The sequence below is a fragment of the Taurulus bubalis genome (genome assembly GCF_910589615.1).
Source record: "Taurulus bubalis genome assembly, chromosome: 1".
In the NCBI taxonomy this organism is placed as follows: Eukaryota; Metazoa; Chordata; class Actinopteri; order Perciformes; family Cottidae; genus Taurulus; species Taurulus bubalis.
This window is the reverse complement of record NC_136589.1, coordinates 18,092,597-18,114,808: the sequence shown is the minus strand read 5'-3', so window position 1 is coordinate 18,114,808 and position 22,212 is coordinate 18,092,597. Positions and strand designations below refer to the sequence as shown.

At 40.7% G+C, this 22,212-nt stretch overlaps 2 protein-coding genes across 2 annotated transcripts; one reads left to right on the top strand and one right to left on the bottom strand.

Annotated features, from left to right (window-relative positions):
* Positions 1-389: 389 nt before the first annotated feature.
* Positions 390-7,924, bottom strand: vps29 (VPS29 retromer complex component). Its single transcript, XM_079215892.1, has 4 exons — positions 7,859-7,924; positions 3,549-3,740; positions 2,851-3,086; positions 390-1,146 (listed from the first exon to the last, which is right to left on the bottom strand). Exons 1-4 carry the CDS (start codon positions 7,859-7,861, stop codon positions 1,029-1,031), a joined length of 549 nt encoding a protein of 182 aa, XP_079072018.1. The 5' UTR covers positions 7,862-7,924; the 3' UTR covers positions 390-1,028.
* A 1,087-nt stretch (positions 7,925-9,011) lies between these two features.
* Positions 9,012-18,660, top strand: eif5 (eukaryotic translation initiation factor 5). Its single transcript, XM_079227129.1, has 12 exons — positions 9,012-9,027; positions 9,574-9,792; positions 11,013-11,292; positions 11,415-11,496; positions 12,055-12,227; positions 12,310-12,421; positions 12,501-12,628; positions 14,899-15,060; positions 15,596-15,757; positions 15,840-16,004; positions 16,276-16,419; positions 18,308-18,660. Exons 3-12 carry the CDS (start codon positions 11,221-11,223, stop codon positions 18,404-18,406), a joined length of 1,299 nt encoding a protein of 432 aa, XP_079083255.1. The 5' UTR covers positions 9,012-9,027; positions 9,574-9,792; positions 11,013-11,220; the 3' UTR covers positions 18,407-18,660.
* The last annotated feature ends 3,552 nt before the right edge of the window (positions 18,661-22,212 follow it).

Sequence of the window (22,212 nt, the reverse complement as noted above, 5' to 3'; positions counted from 1 at the left end):
ATGACGTCAGAATTCAGACAGATAACCAACATGTCTTTATGACATAAAAATGACCTTTTAAATTGTAAATCTCATATTTTTTTATCAGTAGTGCTGAAGACATGGACATATAAATAATATACAACCAAACCTTTAAAACACCCTTGATGAATGTATTTATGTGCGCTGTAATATTTAATAATAAATTACAAAAGAATTGCTTCTTTTCTTTTCTGCAAGAATGTGAAACCTTTGAGCAAAAGTATTGTTTGGTCTTTAATGTTTATTATTGTGATTGTAAGTATTTGGTCACTGTAGTTTTCATTACACATTTTCTATATGAATGTACCTGCTACAATATATGTGGAATACAAAAAATCTCTAAACTGCCAGGGATTTCAGGAAGTCACTTTCTTCGGGAAAGTTTTATAATAAAAACAGTCAGAGAATATGAGTAATTTATGAGTACGGTAATTGTGTTGTCAATTACAGATACTTATTTACACACCAAACTCCACCAAAAGACTTTAAAAAAACATTTTGACAGATGCTTAGTTTCACTGCAACAAGATCTTAAAGTTGCATCAAATATATTTTAGACAATAAAGTCTTCCAAATCCGACAAAGTGAAATAAGATATTTATTGTGGAAAATAAATCAAAATGGAAAAAAAAGGCTGACTACATGAAGCTGAAGTTGGTTTGCAGGACACGAAACAGGAAATGACAGAAGAAAAGAAAAATGGCACCAAATATTTCTCTTGATAATAAATCCATGTGACCTTATTCTCTCCAGTTACCAAATATGCTGATGACTTACAAACAATATAATACACATTTCTTTGAGAGTTAAGTGACATTAACATTGTGGTGACTGCAGGGGATCTGCTGCCCCCTGGTGTGGAATGAAATTAAACGATACAGTGAGCCACGCTAACCCAACTCCTCCTCCTCCTCCTCCTCCTCCTCCTCCTCCTCCTCCTCCTCCTCTTCCTCTTCTTCTTCCTCCTCCTCTTCTTCCTCTTCCTCCTCCTCCTCCTCCTCCTCCTCCTAAGATTTCTTGTACTCGATCCTCTCCACCTTGACGTCGTCGCCAATCAGCTGATACACGTACGTCACCACCGTCGACGCCTGGATGTCCATTAGTACAAAAGAGGGGATGATGTTGCTGTGAGGAGAGAAGACAGGTGATCTGTGATGTCATCGAGCAGCAGTATCTCTTCTCTGCATGAAAATATATTCATCCGACAGAAAATAGTCCCAAAAATGTTCAATTTTGTTGAATATAACTCTCCCAAAGTGTAAAAATACTTGCATGCAAGTAAAAGTCCTGCATTCAAAGTACATAAAGTACTAATATGAAAATATACTTGAGTACCGAAATTAAAAGGATCATTTCAGAATTAAATATATTATATTACTGAATAATAATCTGTTTCAGATGATTCATTTGAATGACTTTTAGTTTGTAAATTAATACATTATTTCATCTTAATCATAATTATTGATTGTATTTTGGATTATTAATCCGAAAGTAAAGTAACTGGAGCTGTTTTAATGACTTTATACACTGCTGCGTAGTTTAATCTGTAGTAATAAATCATAATACCTTATTAGTCGTTCGTAACTAACGTGAGTAGGAAGTATTAAGAAGCTTAAAATGTAAATACTCAAGTAAAAGAATAAGAATTGTACTAAAGTACTCGAGTAAATCACTGAGCAGCTTTCACTCTAAATATTTTTATAAACTAAACTAAAATCATCAGTTCACCAACGTCCGTGTCGTACTTAAGCAATAAGGTATGAGAGGCAGTACTGTGTCGTGCAATAATGTACTGTTCAAGGGAGTTGTTAGTCCCGACGCGCAGCGGAGGGCCGGCAAACCCTTGAACTGTACATTATTGTAGACACAGTACTGCCTCAAGTACCTTATTGCTTTTATAATACGGATACCTGCGACTTTATAAATAGTAATAGTAAGCTCCCTTTCAGCAGAAAATAGTTGTAGCCACCAAACGTTGTGTATCGCATTTCAGCGACAGAGAAAATAGTCCCGGGACGCACGGGACGCACATACGGGACTATAAAACTGACTGCCTGGTCAGTAAATCGCAGATTGGAAGCAGGTGGAGGATGACACGTAGCCACCGATGTAAAAAAGTGCTCTTGCTGCTTCTGTCCGTCTTTTCTCCGTCATTTCTCTCCTCCACGATGTTTAGAGAACTTGCCTCGCGTCGGGAAATTACCAACGTAATTATCTCTCACTGGAAATTATCATGATTTTGTGGTCAAATCCTTTTCATACCTCATCTCATTTTAGGGAGGAAGTGACGTGTGTGTTGTCGTTTGTTATGCTAGTATGGGTGATGCTACGTGAGCTTGTTAGCTGTTCCGTTTGAGCTAACGTTACTGTTAGCGAAGAGCCCCGTTGCAATACTGTGAACACTCAAGCAATACACCTGCAAGTTAAGGAAACCAAGGTCTGTGAGTCGTTACTGCGGACGTTACAATATCAAAGTTTACACGAACATGTTTGGTAACTGTCAAGCTTGAAATGACAACTAACGGTCGCGCAATTTAAATCTACCTGTTATTTTAAGTGCGCACTGATATTGAACGCTCTAAATGTAAACAGGCTGTACAGTACTTTGTGGCTGAATAAACTACACCTCGTGACTCATTCTCAACCAATCAGAATGCTTGATTTGATCTACCCGTATTATAAAAAGCAAATAATCAAATATAATTCCTGCCGCTCACATGAGAGGAAATCTGATGTTTAATCACATAAAAGTGCTGCATGGAGGTGCAGTTTAAAAGGGAAGCGGTGCGGCCGAGGGCCTGCATCGGGTTCCCATGGTTCTGGTTCTACCTCTCCAGGGCGCTGTAGGCCCCCGTGGCTGATCCGGGGTTGATGTAGAACTTGTTTTCGTTCTCGAAGGCCTCGAACTTGTGAGTGTGGCCCGAGATGAGGATGTCCACGTCCAGCTGCCGCTGCAGCAGCGCCAGGCTGGCCATGTCGCCCCACGGGATCACCTGGTGGCCGTGGATTAGCCCGATCTTGAACTGGCCCACTGTCACCACCTTCTGCTCTGGGTAGTTCAGGTTCTGAGAGGGAGAGGTTCGTTATGTAGAGCGGGTATTGCTGTACTACCGGTGGAAGCAGCTACCAGTGGAAGTCATTAGAGAGGAGGGAGCAGTTATATTTCATTACACGTCTTTATTACCGGCGGAGATGCCTCGCAATTAAATATCAAGTCACATCAATTATGTCCTTATTTACTGTCTGTACCCCGAGTTTAAAACCTCTTAATGAAAACCTCTGACAGCCCAGTTTATTTCTTGTGATGCAGCTAATAATTACTTTTATTATCAATTCATCTGACGGGTATTCTCTCGATGAATCATTTGGTTTATTAAACAAGGCGAAGGCTTTAACGCTCTTGTTGTTTTCTGCCCAAAAGCAGGAAATATCCATATTTGAGAGGCTGAAAACAGCATTTTCGGCCGTTTTAACGACAATGTTAAGGTTTAGAGTGACAGCCGGCTGCGCTCTCTGGACACACCGACCTCGTCGAAGTCTCCTCGCACGATGTGCACGTCCCCGGCGAGCGTCTTCAGGTAGTCGTAGCTCTCCTTGGTGCAGAGGTTTCCTGTGCAGAGGATGTGCTGGATCTTCCCCGGGACCAGCAGCTTCTTGAACTTGGCTGGCAGGGTGTTGCACCGGTGGGGGATGTGCAGGTCACCTAGCACCAGGACCAACTGGAGGCGTCACACACACACACACACACACACACACACACACACACACACACACACACACACACACACACACACACACACACAGAGAGGGAGGTTAAGACACCCATGGATGAGAGAGGCTGTGAGTTGCAGCATCTGAACTTTGAGAAAAGAAAGCGGGCCGAGGACGGAGCCCTGTGGGACACCACGGGAATCCTCTGTGACTTGTTATCAAGTCGTCTTGTTTGAAACCAGCAGAAACACTGCTGGGTTTTTATTGCACCTGAACAACAACCTGTCCAGGTGAATTCAGTGCGCTGGATTCTTAAAGCTCAAGCGTGTAAATAAACAGTTTGTGAGTAACAAGCGAGTTAGTTAAGCGTCTCAAGTCAAACTGGAGAAGTTACTTCTTACGTCATCCTAAACAAAAACAAAAACAAACAAAAAAGTGGAACACAATGGATTGAACCGGCACAGCAGGACTTCAGACACTCAATAACAGATGCAGGCCACGAGAGCGATATAATGACACTCTCACACAACACACGGAGTCGTTGGGATCAAACTCCCGGGTTCACACGGACCGTTTGACCTCAGAGGCCAAGGACGGGATCCGGCTGCACGTTGCGACTTTGGCGGGAAAACAAACCGAGATTTAAACGATTCAGCCAACGGACAGTTTCTGCATCAAAGCTTCTTTTTACTCTGAAAAACTACAACAATTAACTTGTTTTCATTCTTTTTCAGTCTCACAAAAAGATTCAACAAACGTCTCCAGTTGCTCATTGGTTCACTGGTAAAGGACCAGTTTAAGTCGTGAAACACCAGCAACATGACCGGAAAGCCGGGGGTTTGAATCTAATACAGGAGCTTTAGGTTCACGATGCCGACGCTAACAAATAATAATAATAATAATAATAATAATAATAATAATAACTAGAAAATTTCACAAGAAATTTTGAAAGTGTGGCTGCTAATACCGTAAGACGTCACAATATATATACATTACCGGTAGTGAGATGTGTTATTGAGGTACATATATATATATATATATATATATATATATATGCCAACATTAGCTGTGAGGGCTTGATGGTGTAAATATGAATGGGACAGCACTTTGCTGCAACATATCACGTAATTACATAAACAAATATTGTGTACAATTGTGTATTTATTTTCTATTTAATACAATAATCCTCATTTGAGCTTTATGTTAAGATACAGTTAAATCATGGGGCTTTTATGTTGAAAGGGAAGACAGACAGGTAGACAGACAGTTCCTCCTGTGTGTGTGCGCCCGTGTCACTGGTTGCCATGGTGGCAGTCCTGATTGGCTAACTTGAAACAGCTGTGTCACTGTCGCTGAGCTGGAGACTGGACTGTGGATTTAATGAGAAAACAACCATCAAAACATTCAAACTACTATTGTTGACAGACAACCGTGAATCCCATCGTGAAAATAACGTAATCATGAGAAGCACAAGACTTCTTAGAACGTTTCCGTCTCCTTAAATATTTATAAGGATTTAGAAATGAGAGCGTAACTTCAGTTTAAAAAGTGCTCACGTTTCCGTCATGAGAGAAAATTGTGGTCCGATTTAACATGGAGGTTGATGGAGCAGTTGGCCGGACTTCATGTCGCTTTCAGGCTTGCTGACAAAACAGTATAAATTTGTTGGATTCCACGACGCATGTGTACCACAAGCACAATATTTCCAATGTTTTCATATATGAATTATGCCTCAAAAGTAAATATTGTGGAGTGAATGGCAAAATACAAAAACAAATAAGGGGGTTAGTACAAAGCTCCTCCGTGCTCTAGCGACATCACCACTCTAACCTGCCCCATACACACTTATTGTAAACTGAAATGGTTCCCACATTTTCCTAAACTTGAACAATAATTACATGAAAACTGTGCTAGCTATCAAAAAATGCCCAATTGGGCAAATAAACTCCAGACTTTTGTCAATGTTTTAAACTTTAAATCATTTCTCTACGATACATTATGGCGAGTCACTGTGGGCACAAAGATGAATGTTTTTTTGCTCTCTTCAGCCCGAAACCCCAGTCAAGTGAATGGGACAATTTCTCGCGGTTTTTCGCATTTTTCGGGAAAACGGCCGGTCGAATCTCTTAGAAAAGTCATAGTACACGATTTTATGTATTTGGACCGCATATGCTGTCAACGCTGCAGGAGGAGATACGCGCCAAAGTTTTTGTGAGACTATGATTATTATTATTATTAAGCCCACAGAAGAACATGAATCGCGCTTGCTGCAGGGGTCTATGACCCCTTGCAGCTGAGCCACACTTAATAATAATAATAATAAAGCCGAGAGCAGCAGGTGTAATTAAAGCGCCTGTTGTTAGTGTGGCGAGCAGAACACAGGGGGTTGGGACTTACCCGGTGACCGGCCTGGTGATTGGAGGCGGGGGAAATGATATGGAGGAAGTGAGGAAGAGGGGGTGTAGATAGGGAGGAAGTGAGGAAGAGGGGGGGAGGAAGAGGAGGGTAGATAAGGAGGAGGTGAGGAAAAGGGGGGGTAGATAGGGAGGAAGTGAGGAAGAAGGGGTAGATAGGGAGGAAGTGAGGAAGAGGGAGGGAGGAAGTGAGGTACGGGGAGGGGAGGAAGGAAGGAAGAGAGGGGTAGATAGGGAGGAAGTGAGGAAGAGGGGGGGTAGATAGGGAGGAAGGGAGAAAGTGAGAGGGAACGACGACATAAGGGTGTGATCAAGGACACGAAGAGGATCAAAAAGAGAACAAAAGAGGGAAAAAATGAAATTAAAAAGTGAAAATGGATTTAAGTAGACAGATATTTAATCATAAAAAAAACAAACAAAAAACAACAATGGGGTTGAATCGCTTGTTTTAAAAGGTCGATGGTTAGTGATGATGATGATGATGATGAAGCGAGGAAGAAAATCAAAGCGCTGACATCAATTTAGTTATAATCACTTATGGAATGAAGTACAGCTACACAAGTACTTCGCTTAAGTACACATTCAAGGTACTTGTACTTTACTTGTGTTCATACTAAGGCTGCAACAACGAATCGATAAAAATCGATTAACAAAAGAGTTGGCAACGAATTTCATTATCGATTCGTTGTATGTGAGAAAAAAAAAAAAGCTGAGGTCGCGATCTTTGCAAAATAAAACAACTTTGATGTGACGTGTCGAGTCTTGGCCAATCATTAACATTAAACCGGCGGATCTGGCTGCAAGTAGAATGAATCAAATCACGTAGTTGGGCTTAGCCAACAACGGTCAAAACAGACGTGAGAGGAGCAGTACAGCTTCCCACTGTCCCCAGTATTTCATACATATTGATAAAGCAGGGCATGCAAAAGCAGCCTCTGCTCCAAGGAGATCAATTATAGTAAAAAGGGCTCACATTTGGCAGATGTAAAGCATACATGTGTATGTTTTTTGTGTTAGTCCATTTTTATTTAATTTTTTTAATTAACAGCTCAGGGATGTTCAAGGAGCAACTTGTTTGTGCTTTCTGAAGATGTTTTGCATGGTCAGTTCTGTTTTTGAATAAAGGATTGTAAATGAATGCTTTTTAGTTTTTTTATCCGATTCATCAAAAAAATAATCAACCGATTAATCGATTATTAAAATAATCGTTAGTTGCAGCCCTACTTTATACATATATATTACATTTTCAACTCCTTTTCATCTCCGAGATAAATATTGTACTTCTTATTGTACTACATTGCTACATCTCAGAGATAAAAAATAATAAATAATACTTTAAATTAAAAAAAAAGATATATTAAAAAAAGATATATAAAAAGATATACATCTCAAAGATAGCTATTCTACGCCTCTGCAACATTACGCTGCATCAGATAAAGCAGCTGTTAGCTCAACTGACGGGCAGGAAAAAGGGTGAAAAGTGTCGTAAAACTACTCAGCTGTCATGTGATCGTTAATCCATTCCAACATCCCCCCCGCCCCGCCCCACCCTACACCCCAAACCTAACTGACATTTCTGACTGTGTGAACGCGCTTAAACCCGTCATGTCGCCCTCCTCACGTCGACAACGAGTCTGGGAAAACACTGAGCGAGAAATCCGAGCTGTAAACGCGCGGGAAATTGCGGCCTTTTCGCCATTTTTCATACTCACCATCTTCTATTTTGCTGTTTCTGCGAGTCACGTTGAGGAAGCGCCGACACACGTACAGCGTCGAGCCGTCAGCCAATGAGAGACGAGAACGACAGCGCATGCGTTAAGAATAGATGTAGTACTTCCCCTTGGCCTTTCAAAATAAAACAGATGACTTTGTCTAGTTATGAAAGACAAATTTAGTGAGGCTAACATTTTTTGTTTTATTAATCTTGAAAAGAAGTGCTACATGCACATTTCACATCTTAAAATCAGAGGTGGAAAAGGGTATTTAGATATTTGATATTTCACTAAAGTTACTTATACAAGTATTGTTATCTGTTTGTTGTTTACCATTTTGATCTATTATTGCACTATGTTTATTCTTTTTACAATTGTATTGTTTTATTCTATGTGTATTTCTATGCACCTTTTACCGAGTCAAATTCCTTGTACATGCAATGCACTTGGCAAATAAATGATTCTGATTCTGATTTTGAAAATCAAAAGATTTGTCATTAGAATCATTTTGCAGATAAAAAATGTCATAATTGAATTAGTGATGTATTAATATTTGAGCATCACTCATGATGATGCTGGTAAAAATGGAGGTAATTTAGTTGACAAATTGTACTGCTTAATCTAAATTAAAAATGTATATTTTTTATTTGATTTATGTTTTTAATCTGTAAAGTAACTAATCACTTATCAAATACATAGTTGAGTAAAAAACACAACGTGCCTACCAAAAAAAGATAAAATAAGACTTTATTAGTCCTGCAGAGCGGAAAATGTACAGGATTTACAGTAGCAGAGGGTAAAGTGCAAACAAGAGGCATAGTAAAAAGAAACAAGATCAAAACAAGTATTATAAATAAACAAATAAGCAATAAAAAACAGTAATATAAAAACTAAAGAATCCACAATAACTTAAATATGATACATATAAATGAAATAACTATTATAAATGTATTGGAGTCAAATTATATAATAGCATAAAATGTAAGTAATCAAATACAAGTAGCTACAAATGCACTTGAATTAGGTACCACATCAAAAATGGTTGCGACTAACGCGGACTTTTAATATGAAATCAAATACTTCAACCGGAAGCAGGGTAGAGTCCGTTGCCTTTGACGTCCGTCGGTAAAAGCGACGCGAACAGCAGTGTTCCGGAGAACATTCGAGAGGTAAGACGTCAATTAATTTCGCCGCCCTTTTTACTTCGCCCGACTCTCTCTCTCTCTCTCTCGGCTTTAACGTCGACAATCGTAACCCCGCGCTAAAGATATACATATATACTCATAAATATATATATATATATACGGTGACGTATTTATCTTCACCCCGAATCGCGTCGTCAGCGTTGGGCAGTCAGCTGTGACGTCGTGTCGGCTTCGGCTATTTCCTGGAGATCCACCGCTGAGAGCGAGCGAGCGCGCGCCCCCGTCTATGTAACGGACGACCGAGGGCCCGCTGTCACCTTGATGATGGATATACTTATATAAAATGTGTGAACATGTATGTTTGTGTGTATATATGTGTTGTAATGCCCACGTGACATAACGGAATATCTGTGAATCGTCGTCTGACAGTAGTTTCGCTGGGACCACGTGACCGTCGACTACACCTGACGACGATGTTAGCGTTTTCTATTCCGCAGCATGCGCATGCGCCTGCGCGGTTCTAACAATACGCCCCCCCCTCTCTCTCTCTCTCTCTCTGTCTCTAAAAAGGTCCCCCCAAACCCCGCGAGGACGTTCCAGATCAACCTCCCCCCTCCCCTCCGAGCCTGGCGCCTGCACCTTTTGGACGCGTTCGGGTGTGTAGCTGCCGAGACCCCACCAGGAACCCGTCTGCTGCAGTCGACTCTACACCAGAACCAGCACCGACCTCCGTTCACTGCGGCTCTTGGACGATCAGCGTTGTGTTTATGTCTTTGTTTTGCGAAAACGGTGAGTTTTTAATCAGTTGGAATGTATATATGTATTTTATTTTTTAAATGTGCGTGTGATTTTTATTATTTTTTTTATTTTGTGTATATAAATGTTCTCTGCGTTATCATTGCGCAATATGGCAAGTTTTTTTTTCTTCTTTTTTTTCCTCTCCCTGTGTCAAAATGGCGTCTCCCAGTCCTCCTCACTCGTGTGTAGTGGCTGTATGACGCACTCTGCACCAAGCAGCCAGGCTAAGCTAGCTAGCTAGCGCTCCTCTGAGCAGCGCTCCGGACACACCGCCGAGCCCCCCTCCCCCCCCCCCCCCCCCCCCCCCCCACAGATCGCGCCGACAGACTAATAGCAGCTGTTTTTAAGTTGCAGTGCAGCTGCTGGGCCTCCTGTGTTTCCCCCAATAACAAGAGGAGGCCTCATGTGACTCACGGCCAGAGGCCCTGTAGCTGCACAAAAGGCTTTCACTTAACAACCTGTGTACCTGCACGGCCATAAAGAAACACTTTAGTGTGTGTTTTCCTTTTGACTCCTGCTGCTCCACATGTTTGTTTTGCTGGATTTTATTTCGTCAGCAGTATTTTTCATATTTGTAATCTATCTGGCAATGCATGTTTTATTCATCACACTTGTGTAAGATTATTATAAATATATGTTCTATAAGGGACTCTGCGGTGTCCCCCAGGTGACTACACCTAAGTCAAGAGCTCATTCTGGATCAATAGTCAGGAATGTTACAAGCACTACAGGAAGAGTCTGGTGTCGGCATGCAGGTCGTGAGCTTCCTGTAGATCACAAAGCACAATCGTATAATCGGGGTGTAAACTGTCAGACAACCCAAAGAAATAATCATATTTATTTTAAATGACTTATCAGGACCGACCAAATTGTCTGCGACCCAAAATATGTTGTTTGCCATCTTGCTAAATTAATCGGCTACTAAATATTTACATTGAACCAGAGCTCAGAAATGTGTTTTTATTTTGGCATTTTGATAATAAAAAAAAATGTTTTGGAGTTTCCTCCATGAATGCTGGCAAAGACTTATAAACTGCATATAAAAAATAACTCTTTAGTTAGAACCGGCTTTACTGAACATTTCAATTAAAGTCACAGCATAGTTTTAATCGTCTGTTTTGTCAAGTTGTCTAGAACACAAACATGTGAAGGTACTGTTTGTTTTTGATATGAAATATTTATTGCTTTTTCTTGTCGCTCTCCTCTTTCAGAGCTGTTGCGCAGCCGTTGGAACCTGTGTGGTGGAAATCTAGCCTTCAAGCAAGGAGCTTGCGGCCACAGCGGCTCGGCGTTTTTCATGTCAGAGACAGAGCACGCTTGCAGTCGTTTATGTCATCCCCTCTTTTCCAGACAGAAGATCCCGAAAAATCCCCAACCAAGATCCTTTTATCTCACTGATAGTGCTGACAACCAGCCAAAATGTCTGTCAATGTCAACCGCAGCGTGTCAGACCAGTTCTATCGCTACAAGATGCCCCGTCTGATTGCCAAGGTCGGTGTGTGTGTGTCGAGCTGCGCACATATTTGAAGAGTTGTGAGAGAAACGGAGAGAATAATCGGCTCTGTGTTGTTTCCACCTTCTGCTCGTTGACGGCCTCGTGTCTCATTCTCCAGGTCGAAGGCAAAGGGAATGGAATCAAGACGGTCATTGTCAACATGGTTGATGTTGCGAAGGCGCTGAACCGGCCTCCGACATGTACGTAGTGCTCATGCCACGTTTCCTTTCTTTCATTTGTACCCAGAGATCAACCAAACGATGCGAATAATTAGCAACCTTAAAGCTGCCTGTTAACTCCTTTTGTAATTCATCTTTAGTTTGACTTATGTTCCTTAATCCTTTTTTTTTTTTTTTTCCTCATTTCTGAATTAACTTTTCAACCAAACAAAGTATTAAAATACCTACTGGTCTCACACTAAATGTCCATTTACATTTTCTCGCCTGATGGAGGAAGTCTGTTTGTGTTAATTGTGACATTTAGTTGTGTATAATCTTGAGTGACTCAATGACATATAGTAACTTTAGTTGAGTCAATACTGAAGTGGGTTAGGAATAGGAGGCCAACGCCCAAAATAAATACAATAAAGTAATGTAAATACCTTTTGAAATTACACTGCTTTACTCTGTATGCGCTTAAGCTGAATAAATACAGACTTTTCCATTAGTTTAAAAGAAGCCAACAACCTTTTTGTTTAAGTCGATGTTTGCCGTTATATTTTACAAACGCTCTGACCTCGTGTCCGATCTCCTCCGCAGACCCAACCAAGTTTTTTGGTTGTGAACTCGGTGCTCAGACCCAGTTTGATAGCAAAAACGACCGTTACATCGTCAACGGATCCCACGAGGCGAACAAGCTGCAGGACATGCTTGACGGGTTCGTCAGGAAATTTGTGCTATGTCCCGAGTGTGACAACCCTGAAACTGATCTGGTGAGTATTCCACAGCTTGAAAACAATTTGTTTGTGTATATATTTTTCAAGCTCTGATCTGATTGGTCTGTCTTTCTTCCAGCATGTGAATCCCAAGAAACAAACTATCGGTAATTCCTGTAAGGCCTGTGGATACCGCGGCATGCTCGACACCAGACACAAGCTCTGCACCTTCATCCTCAAAAACCCACCAGGTGAGGCTCTTCTTCCTCTTCCTGCCATCTTACCAGAGGTGAACATGGACAATAACTACTTTTGTCTTCTCGGTAATAGACATCACTGAAGGTGGCGCATCGGTAAAGAAGGAGAAGGAGAAGAAGAACCGCAAGAAGGACAAAGAGAACGGCTCCGGCAGCGGAGAGGCAGGAAGCCAAGAGAACTTTGATGCTCCCAAAGCTGTGGTGGGTTTCTTGTAGGGGTGGGAATCACCAGAGGTCCCACGATTCGATACTATCACGATTCTGCGATATATTGAGTATTGCGATTTTTATTCCCTTTTTTTTTCACTGCAAATTGTCCGCAAAGGAAAACTTTGTCAACATATTGTATCTAAGAAGATAACGTTTTCAGTCTGTTCATCTCACTTCAATCATTTTTATTGCAGCAAAATGTGATTGTCAAGCAGACAAACTGGCCAACACCTTCATAAATGTTGCACCTGACAAACTGAACTGCTTGTGTTACAGTCTGCATCGTCGCGTCATTCGAGCTGGACGCGCTGGAGAGGGGGCAGGGCTTATCTCTGATTTATCTCCGTGCAAAGAGTTTCCATTTCTGCCATCCACCATGAAAATAACTACTATTTCTGCGTTATACTTGTTGTGGAAATCCCAAAGAGGTCGGAGCATCAAACGCCGTCGTGTCTGGGTTCATAATATTACTTCTCCAGGAACTGCGTCGGGATGACGGTGTTACAGGTTAACAGGCGGCCGTGTTAACTGGAGACTTTCGGCCGGAAGTCACCAGTTAACACGGCCGCCTGTTAATCCGTAACACCGGCCGCCTCCAGCGCTACGAGAGTACCAGCAGCCAGTTTGATTTATGCTTGAGTTAACGTCTATGACCAGCGCCGTGTCGCGGACTTTGTCCTGTGCGCCGTGCAACAGTTGTGCAGCAGCACCGCTACAAGTGACAGGAAGTCCAGACGTTTGATTTACACGCGGACGGCGCATTTCTCATTTCTTTCTCCGATGCCTCCCATAATTGATTACATTAAAAAAAGATCGATACTTGGCTTCCGTGTATCGATACAATATCGCCACGCAAACTATCGCAATTAGGGCTGCAACAACGAATCGATAAAATCGATTATCAAAAGTGTTGGCAACGAATTTCATTATCGATTCGTTGTGTCGCGCGATTATTATGCCGGGCAATAAGTCACGGAGAAGAAAAAAAAGAGCGGAGCAGAGCAACTGGCCGGCCAGCGTTTCTGAGATTGGAGTGAGACGCGAGAAAAGCTGAGGTTGTGATGTTCTCAAAAATAGAAGATCTTTGACGAGTCGAGTCTTGGCCAATCAGCGTCTTCATGTTCCTCAAACTTGTTTTTAATGGAAGCTAGTCAGCTTGCTATCACGTTAGCTAACGTGTTTGGGTTGTGTATTGTCGTTAAAGTTACTTTATGTTCCGTTACAGTTCAGTCTTGCTTGTAAAAAAAACGTAACGTGATGAAACATGCCGTAACCCGGGGGGGTCTGGTTCAGTTCACGCAGTCACTCGTTAACGTTTAACCGGCACACCGGCGGATCTTCTTTTTTTTTTTTACTCAAAGTAGAATGAAGCAAATCACGTAGTTGGGCTTAGCCAACAACGTGACGTCGTGGTCATAAGAGACCCAGAATGAAAGAGTTTAAGGAAGAGGACGCTCTATATGGAGCAGTACAGCTTCCCTCTGTCCCAGTATTTCATACATATTGATAAAGCAGGGTATGTAAATGCAGCCTCTGGAGGGATCAATTACAGTAAAAAGGGCTCACATTTGGCAGATGTAAAGCATAGATGTGCATGTTTTTAGTGTTAGTCCATTTTATTGTTTTAATTAACAGCTCAAGGATGTTCAAGGAGCAACCTGTTTGTGCACTTTCTGAAGATGTTTTGCACTGTCACTTCTGTTTTTGAATAAAGGGTTGGAAATGAACGCTTTTTTGATAAAAACATTTTTTTATCCGATTCATCGAAAAAAATAATCGTTAGTTGCAGCCCTAATCGCAATACTATACTGAATCAATTTTTTTATTTATTTTTTTTCCTCCCACCCCTAGTTTCTTGTCTTTCTGGCTGTCTGTCTCGCTCTGTTTATGACCGGCTTCTCAACAAAACACACCCGCCTTGTGATATTCCATTATATTTATTTTGTATTGCCCAAACTCTCCTCAGGGCTTTACAATCTGTACACATACGACCTCCTTTGACCTTTGACCCTCGCATCAGAACAGGAACAACTTCCCCAAAAACTCCTCAAAGCCAGAAAGTTCAAGGAGAGAAACGAGTAGGATCCTCTATCATGATTGACAAATTTTCCTCAATCATAATATTTTAAGTATTTTTCAGGCGTTTAAACATATCATTAATTCGAGCAGTTGAAAGCTTTGAAAAGCAAGACTTCTTCATGGTTTAGTCTGACCCTCTCTAAAAAAGACCTCTTCGTGGTTTTGTCTCTCTCGTGTCGCAGGATGGGGATGATGACGACGAGGACTGGGCGGAGGAGACAACGGAGGAGGCGCAGCGGAGGAGGATGGAGGAGATCAGCGCCCACGCCAAGAACCTCACGCTCAGCGAGGACCTTGAGAAGCCGCTGGAGGAACGTGTCAACCTGTTCTACAACTTCGTGAAGGTGAGACGGAGCTTCTAGTTTAAACGGGGTTCTTACTTATTTATAATTTTAAATTTATAATAATTTTTAAAATGGTTATTTCCAGGCCAGGAAAAAATAATCCCAAAAGTCACTCATTTACGCTGAGTTTGAAATAAATAATATGCTTCTAAAAGAAAGACGCTCAGGCATACATACAGGCATGTATATAAATGTTTGTTCTTTTAATCAAACTATTGTCTCATTCATTTGTGTCATTTAAGGTATACTGTATGCTTTGGAATTCTCATTGTTAGTTTAAACATTTTCTCACTTCATGTATACACAGAGTTACTCCTTTTTTTTTTTTTTTTTTTTTTTTTTTTTTTTTTTTTTTTTTTTTTTTTTTTTTTTTTTATTAAATTCACAGAACGTGAGCTTTACATCTTGTCTCTAACATTGTGGTCTTCCTTCTCTCTCCTTCCTCCTCTTCCCTCTCCTTCCTCCTCTTCGCTCTCCTCCTCTCTAATGTTGTGTTCTTCTTCCTCCTCTCTAACATTGTGGTTTTCCTCCTCAGCATAAGAAGGAGAGCATGACCATCGACGCCGCCGACAAGGAGATCCTGGCGGAGGCGGAGCGTCTGGACGTGACGGCCATGGGCCCCCTGATCCTCAGCGAGCTGCTCTTCAACGAGAACATCCGCGACCAGGTCAAGAAGTACAAGCGCCACTTCCTGCGGGTGAGAGGCGGCCGCTGCTCGACAGGTATGGTATTAAAGCTGATGTTCACATTTTAAAACCTTTTAAATGTTCCCCTCTCAGTTCTGCCACAACAACAAGAAGGCCCAGAAGTACCTGCTGGGGGGCTTCGAGTGCGTGGTGAAGCTGCACCAGGTCCAGCTGCTGGCCCGGGTCCCCATCATCCTCAAAGACCTGTACGACTCGGACCTGCTGGAGGAGGATGTCATCTTCGCCTGGGCAGAGAAGGTTATAAAATATTACACGTTAAAACATTACAGCATATTACATGTTAATTATTACAAGTTAGATATTACACGTCAACCATTACATGGCAATTACTTCCTCATTATATTTTTCCTGTAATTGTATGAAATTAGTTGGTTCCCTCGCTGCAGTAATAATGTGTGTTACTTTAAGTCGGTAGTATTAATGTGGACTAGTTTGCATTACTTTGGGTCGGTGGTAGTAATGTGCGTTACTTTAAGTCACCGTCCCTGACTCTCCGCTTCCTCCTCAGGTTTCTAAGAAGTACGTCTCAAAGGAACTCGCCAAAGAGATCCACGCCAAGGCGGCTCCCTTTGTGAAGTGGCTGAAGGAGGCGGAGGAGGAGAGCGGGGCCAGCGAGGAAGAGGATGGGGAGGAAGACGACGAGAACGTGGAGGTAACGTTGATGTGGCAGAGCGGAGGAACTTCTCCCCAAAACCTGTTTAATGGCAAATATTCAGTCAATATGCAAATATCAAACTTTCTCCAATTTAAATGAGTTTTGTTTAATTAAAAGTCAAGTGAGTTTGTTTTCATTTTTTTATTTAATCTTAATTTAACTACAAGCAGGATTTTTTTTCGTCACAATTTGCTTTAAAAGTCGTAACCCAGAAGTAGAAATCTTCTCGTTCAGTAGTCTAACTTTTTAAATTGTCAATATTTTCATATTTATGAATTTATTTGAATTTTTTTTTGACCATGACTGAAAAACTATCGGACATAAATTCAAAGCACAATTATTAATATTTTGACCACCCGGAATGTGAAACAAAGAAGTTGGCAGCGAAAATCCGGGTCGTTATTATGGTCCCATTGTTTCAAGGATTATTACATTTTTTCCGTATGATTTTTATTTTGGATCTTTAGGTGCATATTCGTGGTGCTAAAAGTCTAAACATTTTTGCATGCTTGGCGAAAATAGCCATCTGACATAGGCGTCATATTTGTGTTAAAAAGTCTCTAGCGCCCCCTAGAAGTTGGACCGGCGACGGCCCTCACCCAGAATGTCCGGTTGACTTAAAAAAAAAAATCACACGTCCATCTCTACCTGCTCTACAAAAAAGCCTCTGACACCTAAACTCCGCCTATTTAGATTTGCCGCCATTTTGAATTTAGTGAAAAACACATTCTTGTTAGTTTCTCCTTCATGCTTGCGCCGATTCATACCAAACTTGCTGTGGGTCATGATTGGAGCTGTATCATCAAGACTGGATTGAAAGCTTTTTTGATCTCATTGCTTTTAGGACATTTCAACCAATTACCGTTGAGTCGGGTTACAAGCCGCTACTACGTTCGGTGGGTGTCCCCGCTAACTTCCACTTGCTCTCGCTAGTTCCCCGACAACCACCGAAGGTAGCGAGACCAGCCCCGGCTTGAGGTCCGACTTGGGGAGCTAGCAGCAGCGTTAGCTTACTACAGCGGGGACAACCACCAAAGGTAGTAGCGGCTTGTAACCCGGCTTTTACCGTAACCTCTTAGGGGCGTGTCTTGTTTTTTTTTTTAATACTCATAACATAAAAAATATTTGGACAAATGACTCAATTTGCTGTATATGTGCACATTGCATCCCCTAACATGCAATAAATCTTTTGTGCGATTTAAACATTAGGGCTACAGTAAGAAAAGCTATTGTAACTCCTAGATGCATCATGCAATCCGCCAAAAACATCTCATGCATGATGTCGGTAGAGGCTTGAGCACATTTGTATGAAGAAATGTTTGGATTGTCATAGCGCCACCTACTTGGCGAAAGGAAATCTGCCAAACGGCATTGGATTTACATGTAATTTACATGACATGGTCTACTCTTCATGTAGAGAAACATGATGCATGTTCACAATTGTCATAGTGCCACCTACTGGCCAAATACATTAAACAAGCTCTTGTAACTCCACTGGACTTCCTCCAATTTGATTCAAATTACTATTGCACAATTCTCTATATGTTGCACAGAAGAGAAACCTACTTTCGATCTTCTGCATGATTGCACAAAATTGATAATAAAATTTACTTTGACTTGTCATGCTTACTAAAAGTCACGGCCTGAGGGTCTCGACAAGCCTATTTTCTCTTAGTCAAAGCGCCGCCTACTGGCGAAAGGAAATCGGCGTTAGGTGACAAACGGCATCGGATTGACGTGACATTACACAACGTGGTCTAAGCTTCACATAGACGTGATGCGCGTTATCGAGCATGTTGCCTAGCGCCACACGAAGGATGCGGGAAAAGTATTTTGGCAATGCGCATTTTCACTTTCTCGCGCTCGCTTTCTCTCTTCCCCCCAGGTGGTCTACTCTCCCTCCGCCCGTGAGCTCAGAGTTGAGACGGTGAAACCCGTCACGCCTGAAAAGGAAGAAGACGACATCGACATCGATGCGATCTGATTGGCTCATGTTGTGACTCTCACCCTTTACCCCCCTGCTTCGTGGCATGACTTAACATAGCGCTTTACTTGCTGCACATTAATCTGTGATTTTTGAGATTTATTCTGTTGATGGAATGAAGTCGCTTTGGGGATTTTAATCATAAGGGTGTCGGGATTATTTTGACTGCACATGGTTCTTTTTGGTTTTCTTCTCTTTGGTCCCTGTATTTTTCCAGTCGATAAATAAAGAATGAATGTTTTGCTATCACTGCACTTTGTTTTTGTGTTTTTTATTTATTGTGTGACGGAGTTCTCTGGTTCCTGTCGGGATTCGAGTTGATGACTCGACGACCAGGTTCCAGAAGATAGTCACCCGTTGAACATTTTATATTATGTTTTTGGAACTTTCAATTTTTGCACTTTCAAAAGAACAGTTAATCTACGGCCTCTGAACACACAATTTGTGGCTTCAAATAAAAAATAATCGAAATACCGAAGTAAAAAAAAACTAATTACTATAGTTCAGCGTATCTGAAAACTATCTATGCAAACATTTAAATACCCACATTTACACCAACAATACATCTCGATACACCGCCACATGTGTGCACAGCATATATACATATATCCCCACATGCATATACTTTTACACATGCACTCAAGGAGTATTAGTAAGGGGGGGGTTCGGGGAGAATGGGTGAAGTAATTTGTGTATGTATATAAACTAAGCATTTATAATGACAAATACTTGCCATACTTTGCAGATTTTGATAGTTATCAAGGTAAAGTTTCTCCTGGGGGAAAAAAAGAGCAAAGAAATTTACACAAAGTATATTTTCTAATATTTATTGAAAGAAAAAGAAAGACAAGGACCTGTCATCGTAGAACTAAAAGGTTTTTTGTTTTTTTTCTGCCATAAATCCATAAAATCAAATCAGATTACTTGTCCAAAAATACACACGTCACACTTTAAAACTTAATTCTGTCAGTTTAAAAAGTTTTGTCTTGTTCTGTTCCCTCTTCATTCGGCTCGTTCGTTAGAGCTGCGGCTCGCCTGGAATCCAGACGAGAGCAGGCGGCCGGAGCAAGAGGCGTTGACAATAAACTGCAATCAAGTCAGACAATCTTCAGCTGCCTTCAAAGGAACTAACAGGAAGTCACAGAAAAAATGACTTCCTGTTAGTTCCGAACTTGTCTGTAGTTTACAGATCACGTTTGGATTCATTCATGTGTTTGTACATATATATTTATGTAGAAATGTGTGTGTAGCTGCATCCTTTGTTCTTTTTATGTCTGCCTGTGAAATACATTACTACTCATTTTGATATGTGCTATATAAATACGATTTTGTATTATCAACCACACAAGATATGTTTTAAGATCAAACATGAGACGAATAGTCAACGATGCAGCGTTATGTATTACAACTACACATAAAATAAGGATTTTCTCCAACACGTGTTGTTTGCTGTCAGATCTAAGAGCCAATCAGCTCTCTGATGTGGCGACAGCCAGGCGTTTCCCATCATGCACTGGGCCACGCAGTCCGTGGAGAGCTACTGCGGAGGCTGGCTCTGAAATCGACGGCCGGCTTGATCTCGTGAGAGTATCGTTGGTCACGTGTGCATGACGTCAGAGCAAGTCGGACACAAATCTAACCGGCATGCATTGCGCGCCGATCGCCGCCGATCGATTCTGCGCAGAACTGGCTCATCTCGAACGAGCCTATTTTCTGACTGTGATAAAACTATTTTGGAGCACAGTGACGCGTATCCGGCGGGATGACACGGTCTTCGAGACCTCCGGCTCCAATCAGGAGGCAGCCCCGTTCCTCACTTCCTGCGCCCGTTCCGCTGGACTCACTGATGCCGCGTTCATGTGCCGTCGGAGATATTGGGACTGAGCACTTCGACGTTATAACTCACTTTATACGTCACAATTAAATATTAATCGACTAATCAAGAAAATAACCGAAAGAATATTTATTGATCAGAGGTGGAATATTATTTAAAATACATTTACTTAAGTACTCTACAATTTTGAAGTACTTGTACTTGAGTTTATCCAATTTATTCTTCTATATACTTTTATTTCATTATATTTCAAGGGTAAATATTCTACTTTTTACTACACTGTGTATTTGACATTTTAAATACTTTATAGATTAAAAATATAACACAAAATTAAATGAACAAATAAATGACATTATAGATTAAACTATATATAAGTAGTATTTAACTGATTGCCAGTCGCTCCACCAGCTGCAACATTAAAGTGTAATTAATCTATCAATAATTATAAGTAATGTAACATGTATTATTCTAAAAGTATTATTAATCTGCATGCTTTTATTTTGTGGTACTTCAAGTCAATTTATTATGGATTATTTCCATATAAAGCTACTTTTTTTTACTTACAAATAAATATATATTGTACTTTTTACTGCTCTACATTTATTAGACATTAAAGTTACTTTTTACATATAAAAACATATGATATAATAATATATACTACTAATCTACAGCCCTGTACATCTAAAATAACATTACACATATATATACAATGCTCTTACATGTATTCATTAGTATTAGTAATAATATCAAAATAACACTCATTGTGCATATTCAGTACTTTTGCTTTAATGAAGTATTTTTAGACTCTGGTATTTCTATTTTTGCTTTAGTAAAAAATATTCCAGTGGTGAAAAAAGTATTCTGAACTTTTAGTTCATGTAAAACTAGCACAGTGTAGAAAATACTAAATGTTCTGACTTAAGTAAAAGTACAAAAGATAAGATAAAATGAGACGGAACTTCATAAATCCCGAAGGAAATTAATAAAAAAATAATACGAAAAGGTGCATAAAAGTAAATGTAAACAAATATAAAGTATAGAGCAATAAATATAAAGTGGACTAGAAGTCACATTAACACCAGTGCCCAACAGAATAACAAGAGAATATAGCTATTAGCATCACAATATAGCCTATAAATAAAGCACACAATGGGAATACTCAAATATAAAATTGATTTAAAAAAAACCCTCAAAATTGTACAGTAAGTGAATAACCGAACACTTTATGTAAGTCATAATTATAAGATAGTGTGTCATAATTATGAGATGCTAAATCATAATTCTGAAATAATAAGTAGTTATCTCATGATTCTGAGATAATAAGTCATACTTATAAGATAGTAAGTCATAATTGTGAAATAATAAGTCATATTATTTAATAAATGTGAGATAATAAGTAATAATCATCATATTTATGAAATAACGTCTCATTATAATGACTAATCTCCATTTTCTCATCCCAGTGGGCTTCCGTAAAATACCTCGCCTCCTCTTCGTCGATAATGAAAGAAGAACAGTTTGTCGTTCGACTGCTTCGCGAGAACGCTCTGACGTCGGAGCCTGTCAAGGTTTCCCTGAAGGCATCCTAATCCAAGCCCAGCCGCTGAGTAGCCATTTTGGTCCCACCTAGAACCGACGGACCAGCTTCACTCCGGGTAGTCGGAGATGGAAGAAACCCGCGTCCACTGTCAGTATTTCGGCCACGGAAACCTTGAGAACCCCTCCGAGAGCTGCCGGCTGGTATCCTTCGACGCCATGGCTTCTTTTTAAACACTTGGTGGTGGTGTGTGTGTGTGGGGCGGGAGGAAAGAGGGGGAAAAATAGTTTTTTTCTCCCACACCGGGCCACGCGCCATGTAAATAAGTGAGCATAAGATTATTATAATTTATTTTTTATTAAGTGGGGGATTTATGTTTCATTCTGGTGCTCCTCTCTAACACGTCCGGTCTGTTTTTTTTTTGTTTTTTTTTTA

What these genes read in the sequence shown, in the direction of transcription:
- eif5 (XM_079227129.1), top strand. Translation starts at nt 11,221, where the DNA reads ATGTCTGTCAATGTCAACCGCAGCGTGTCAGACCAGTTCTATCGCTAC. An exon ending in ACAACCCTGAAACTGATCTG is followed by an intron (nt 12,228 to 12,309) that starts GTGAGTATTCCA and finishes TCTTTCTTCCAG; the next exon opens with CATGTGAATCCCAAGAAACA. An exon ending in AAGACGACGAGAACGTGGAG is followed by an intron (nt 16,420 to 18,307) that starts GTAACGTTGATG and finishes TCTTCCCCCCAG; the next exon opens with GTGGTCTACTCTCCCTCCGC.
- vps29 (XM_079215892.1), bottom strand. An exon ending in TGCGAGGAGACTTCGACGAG is followed by an intron (nt 3,087 to 3,548) that starts GTCGGTGTGTCC and finishes TCTCCCTCTCAG; the next exon opens with AACCTGAACTACCCAGAGCA. An exon ending in GCCTACAGCGCCCTGGAGAG is followed by an intron (nt 1,147 to 2,850) that starts GTAGAACCAGAA and finishes CTCTCCTCACAG; the next exon opens with CAACATCATCCCCTCTTTTG.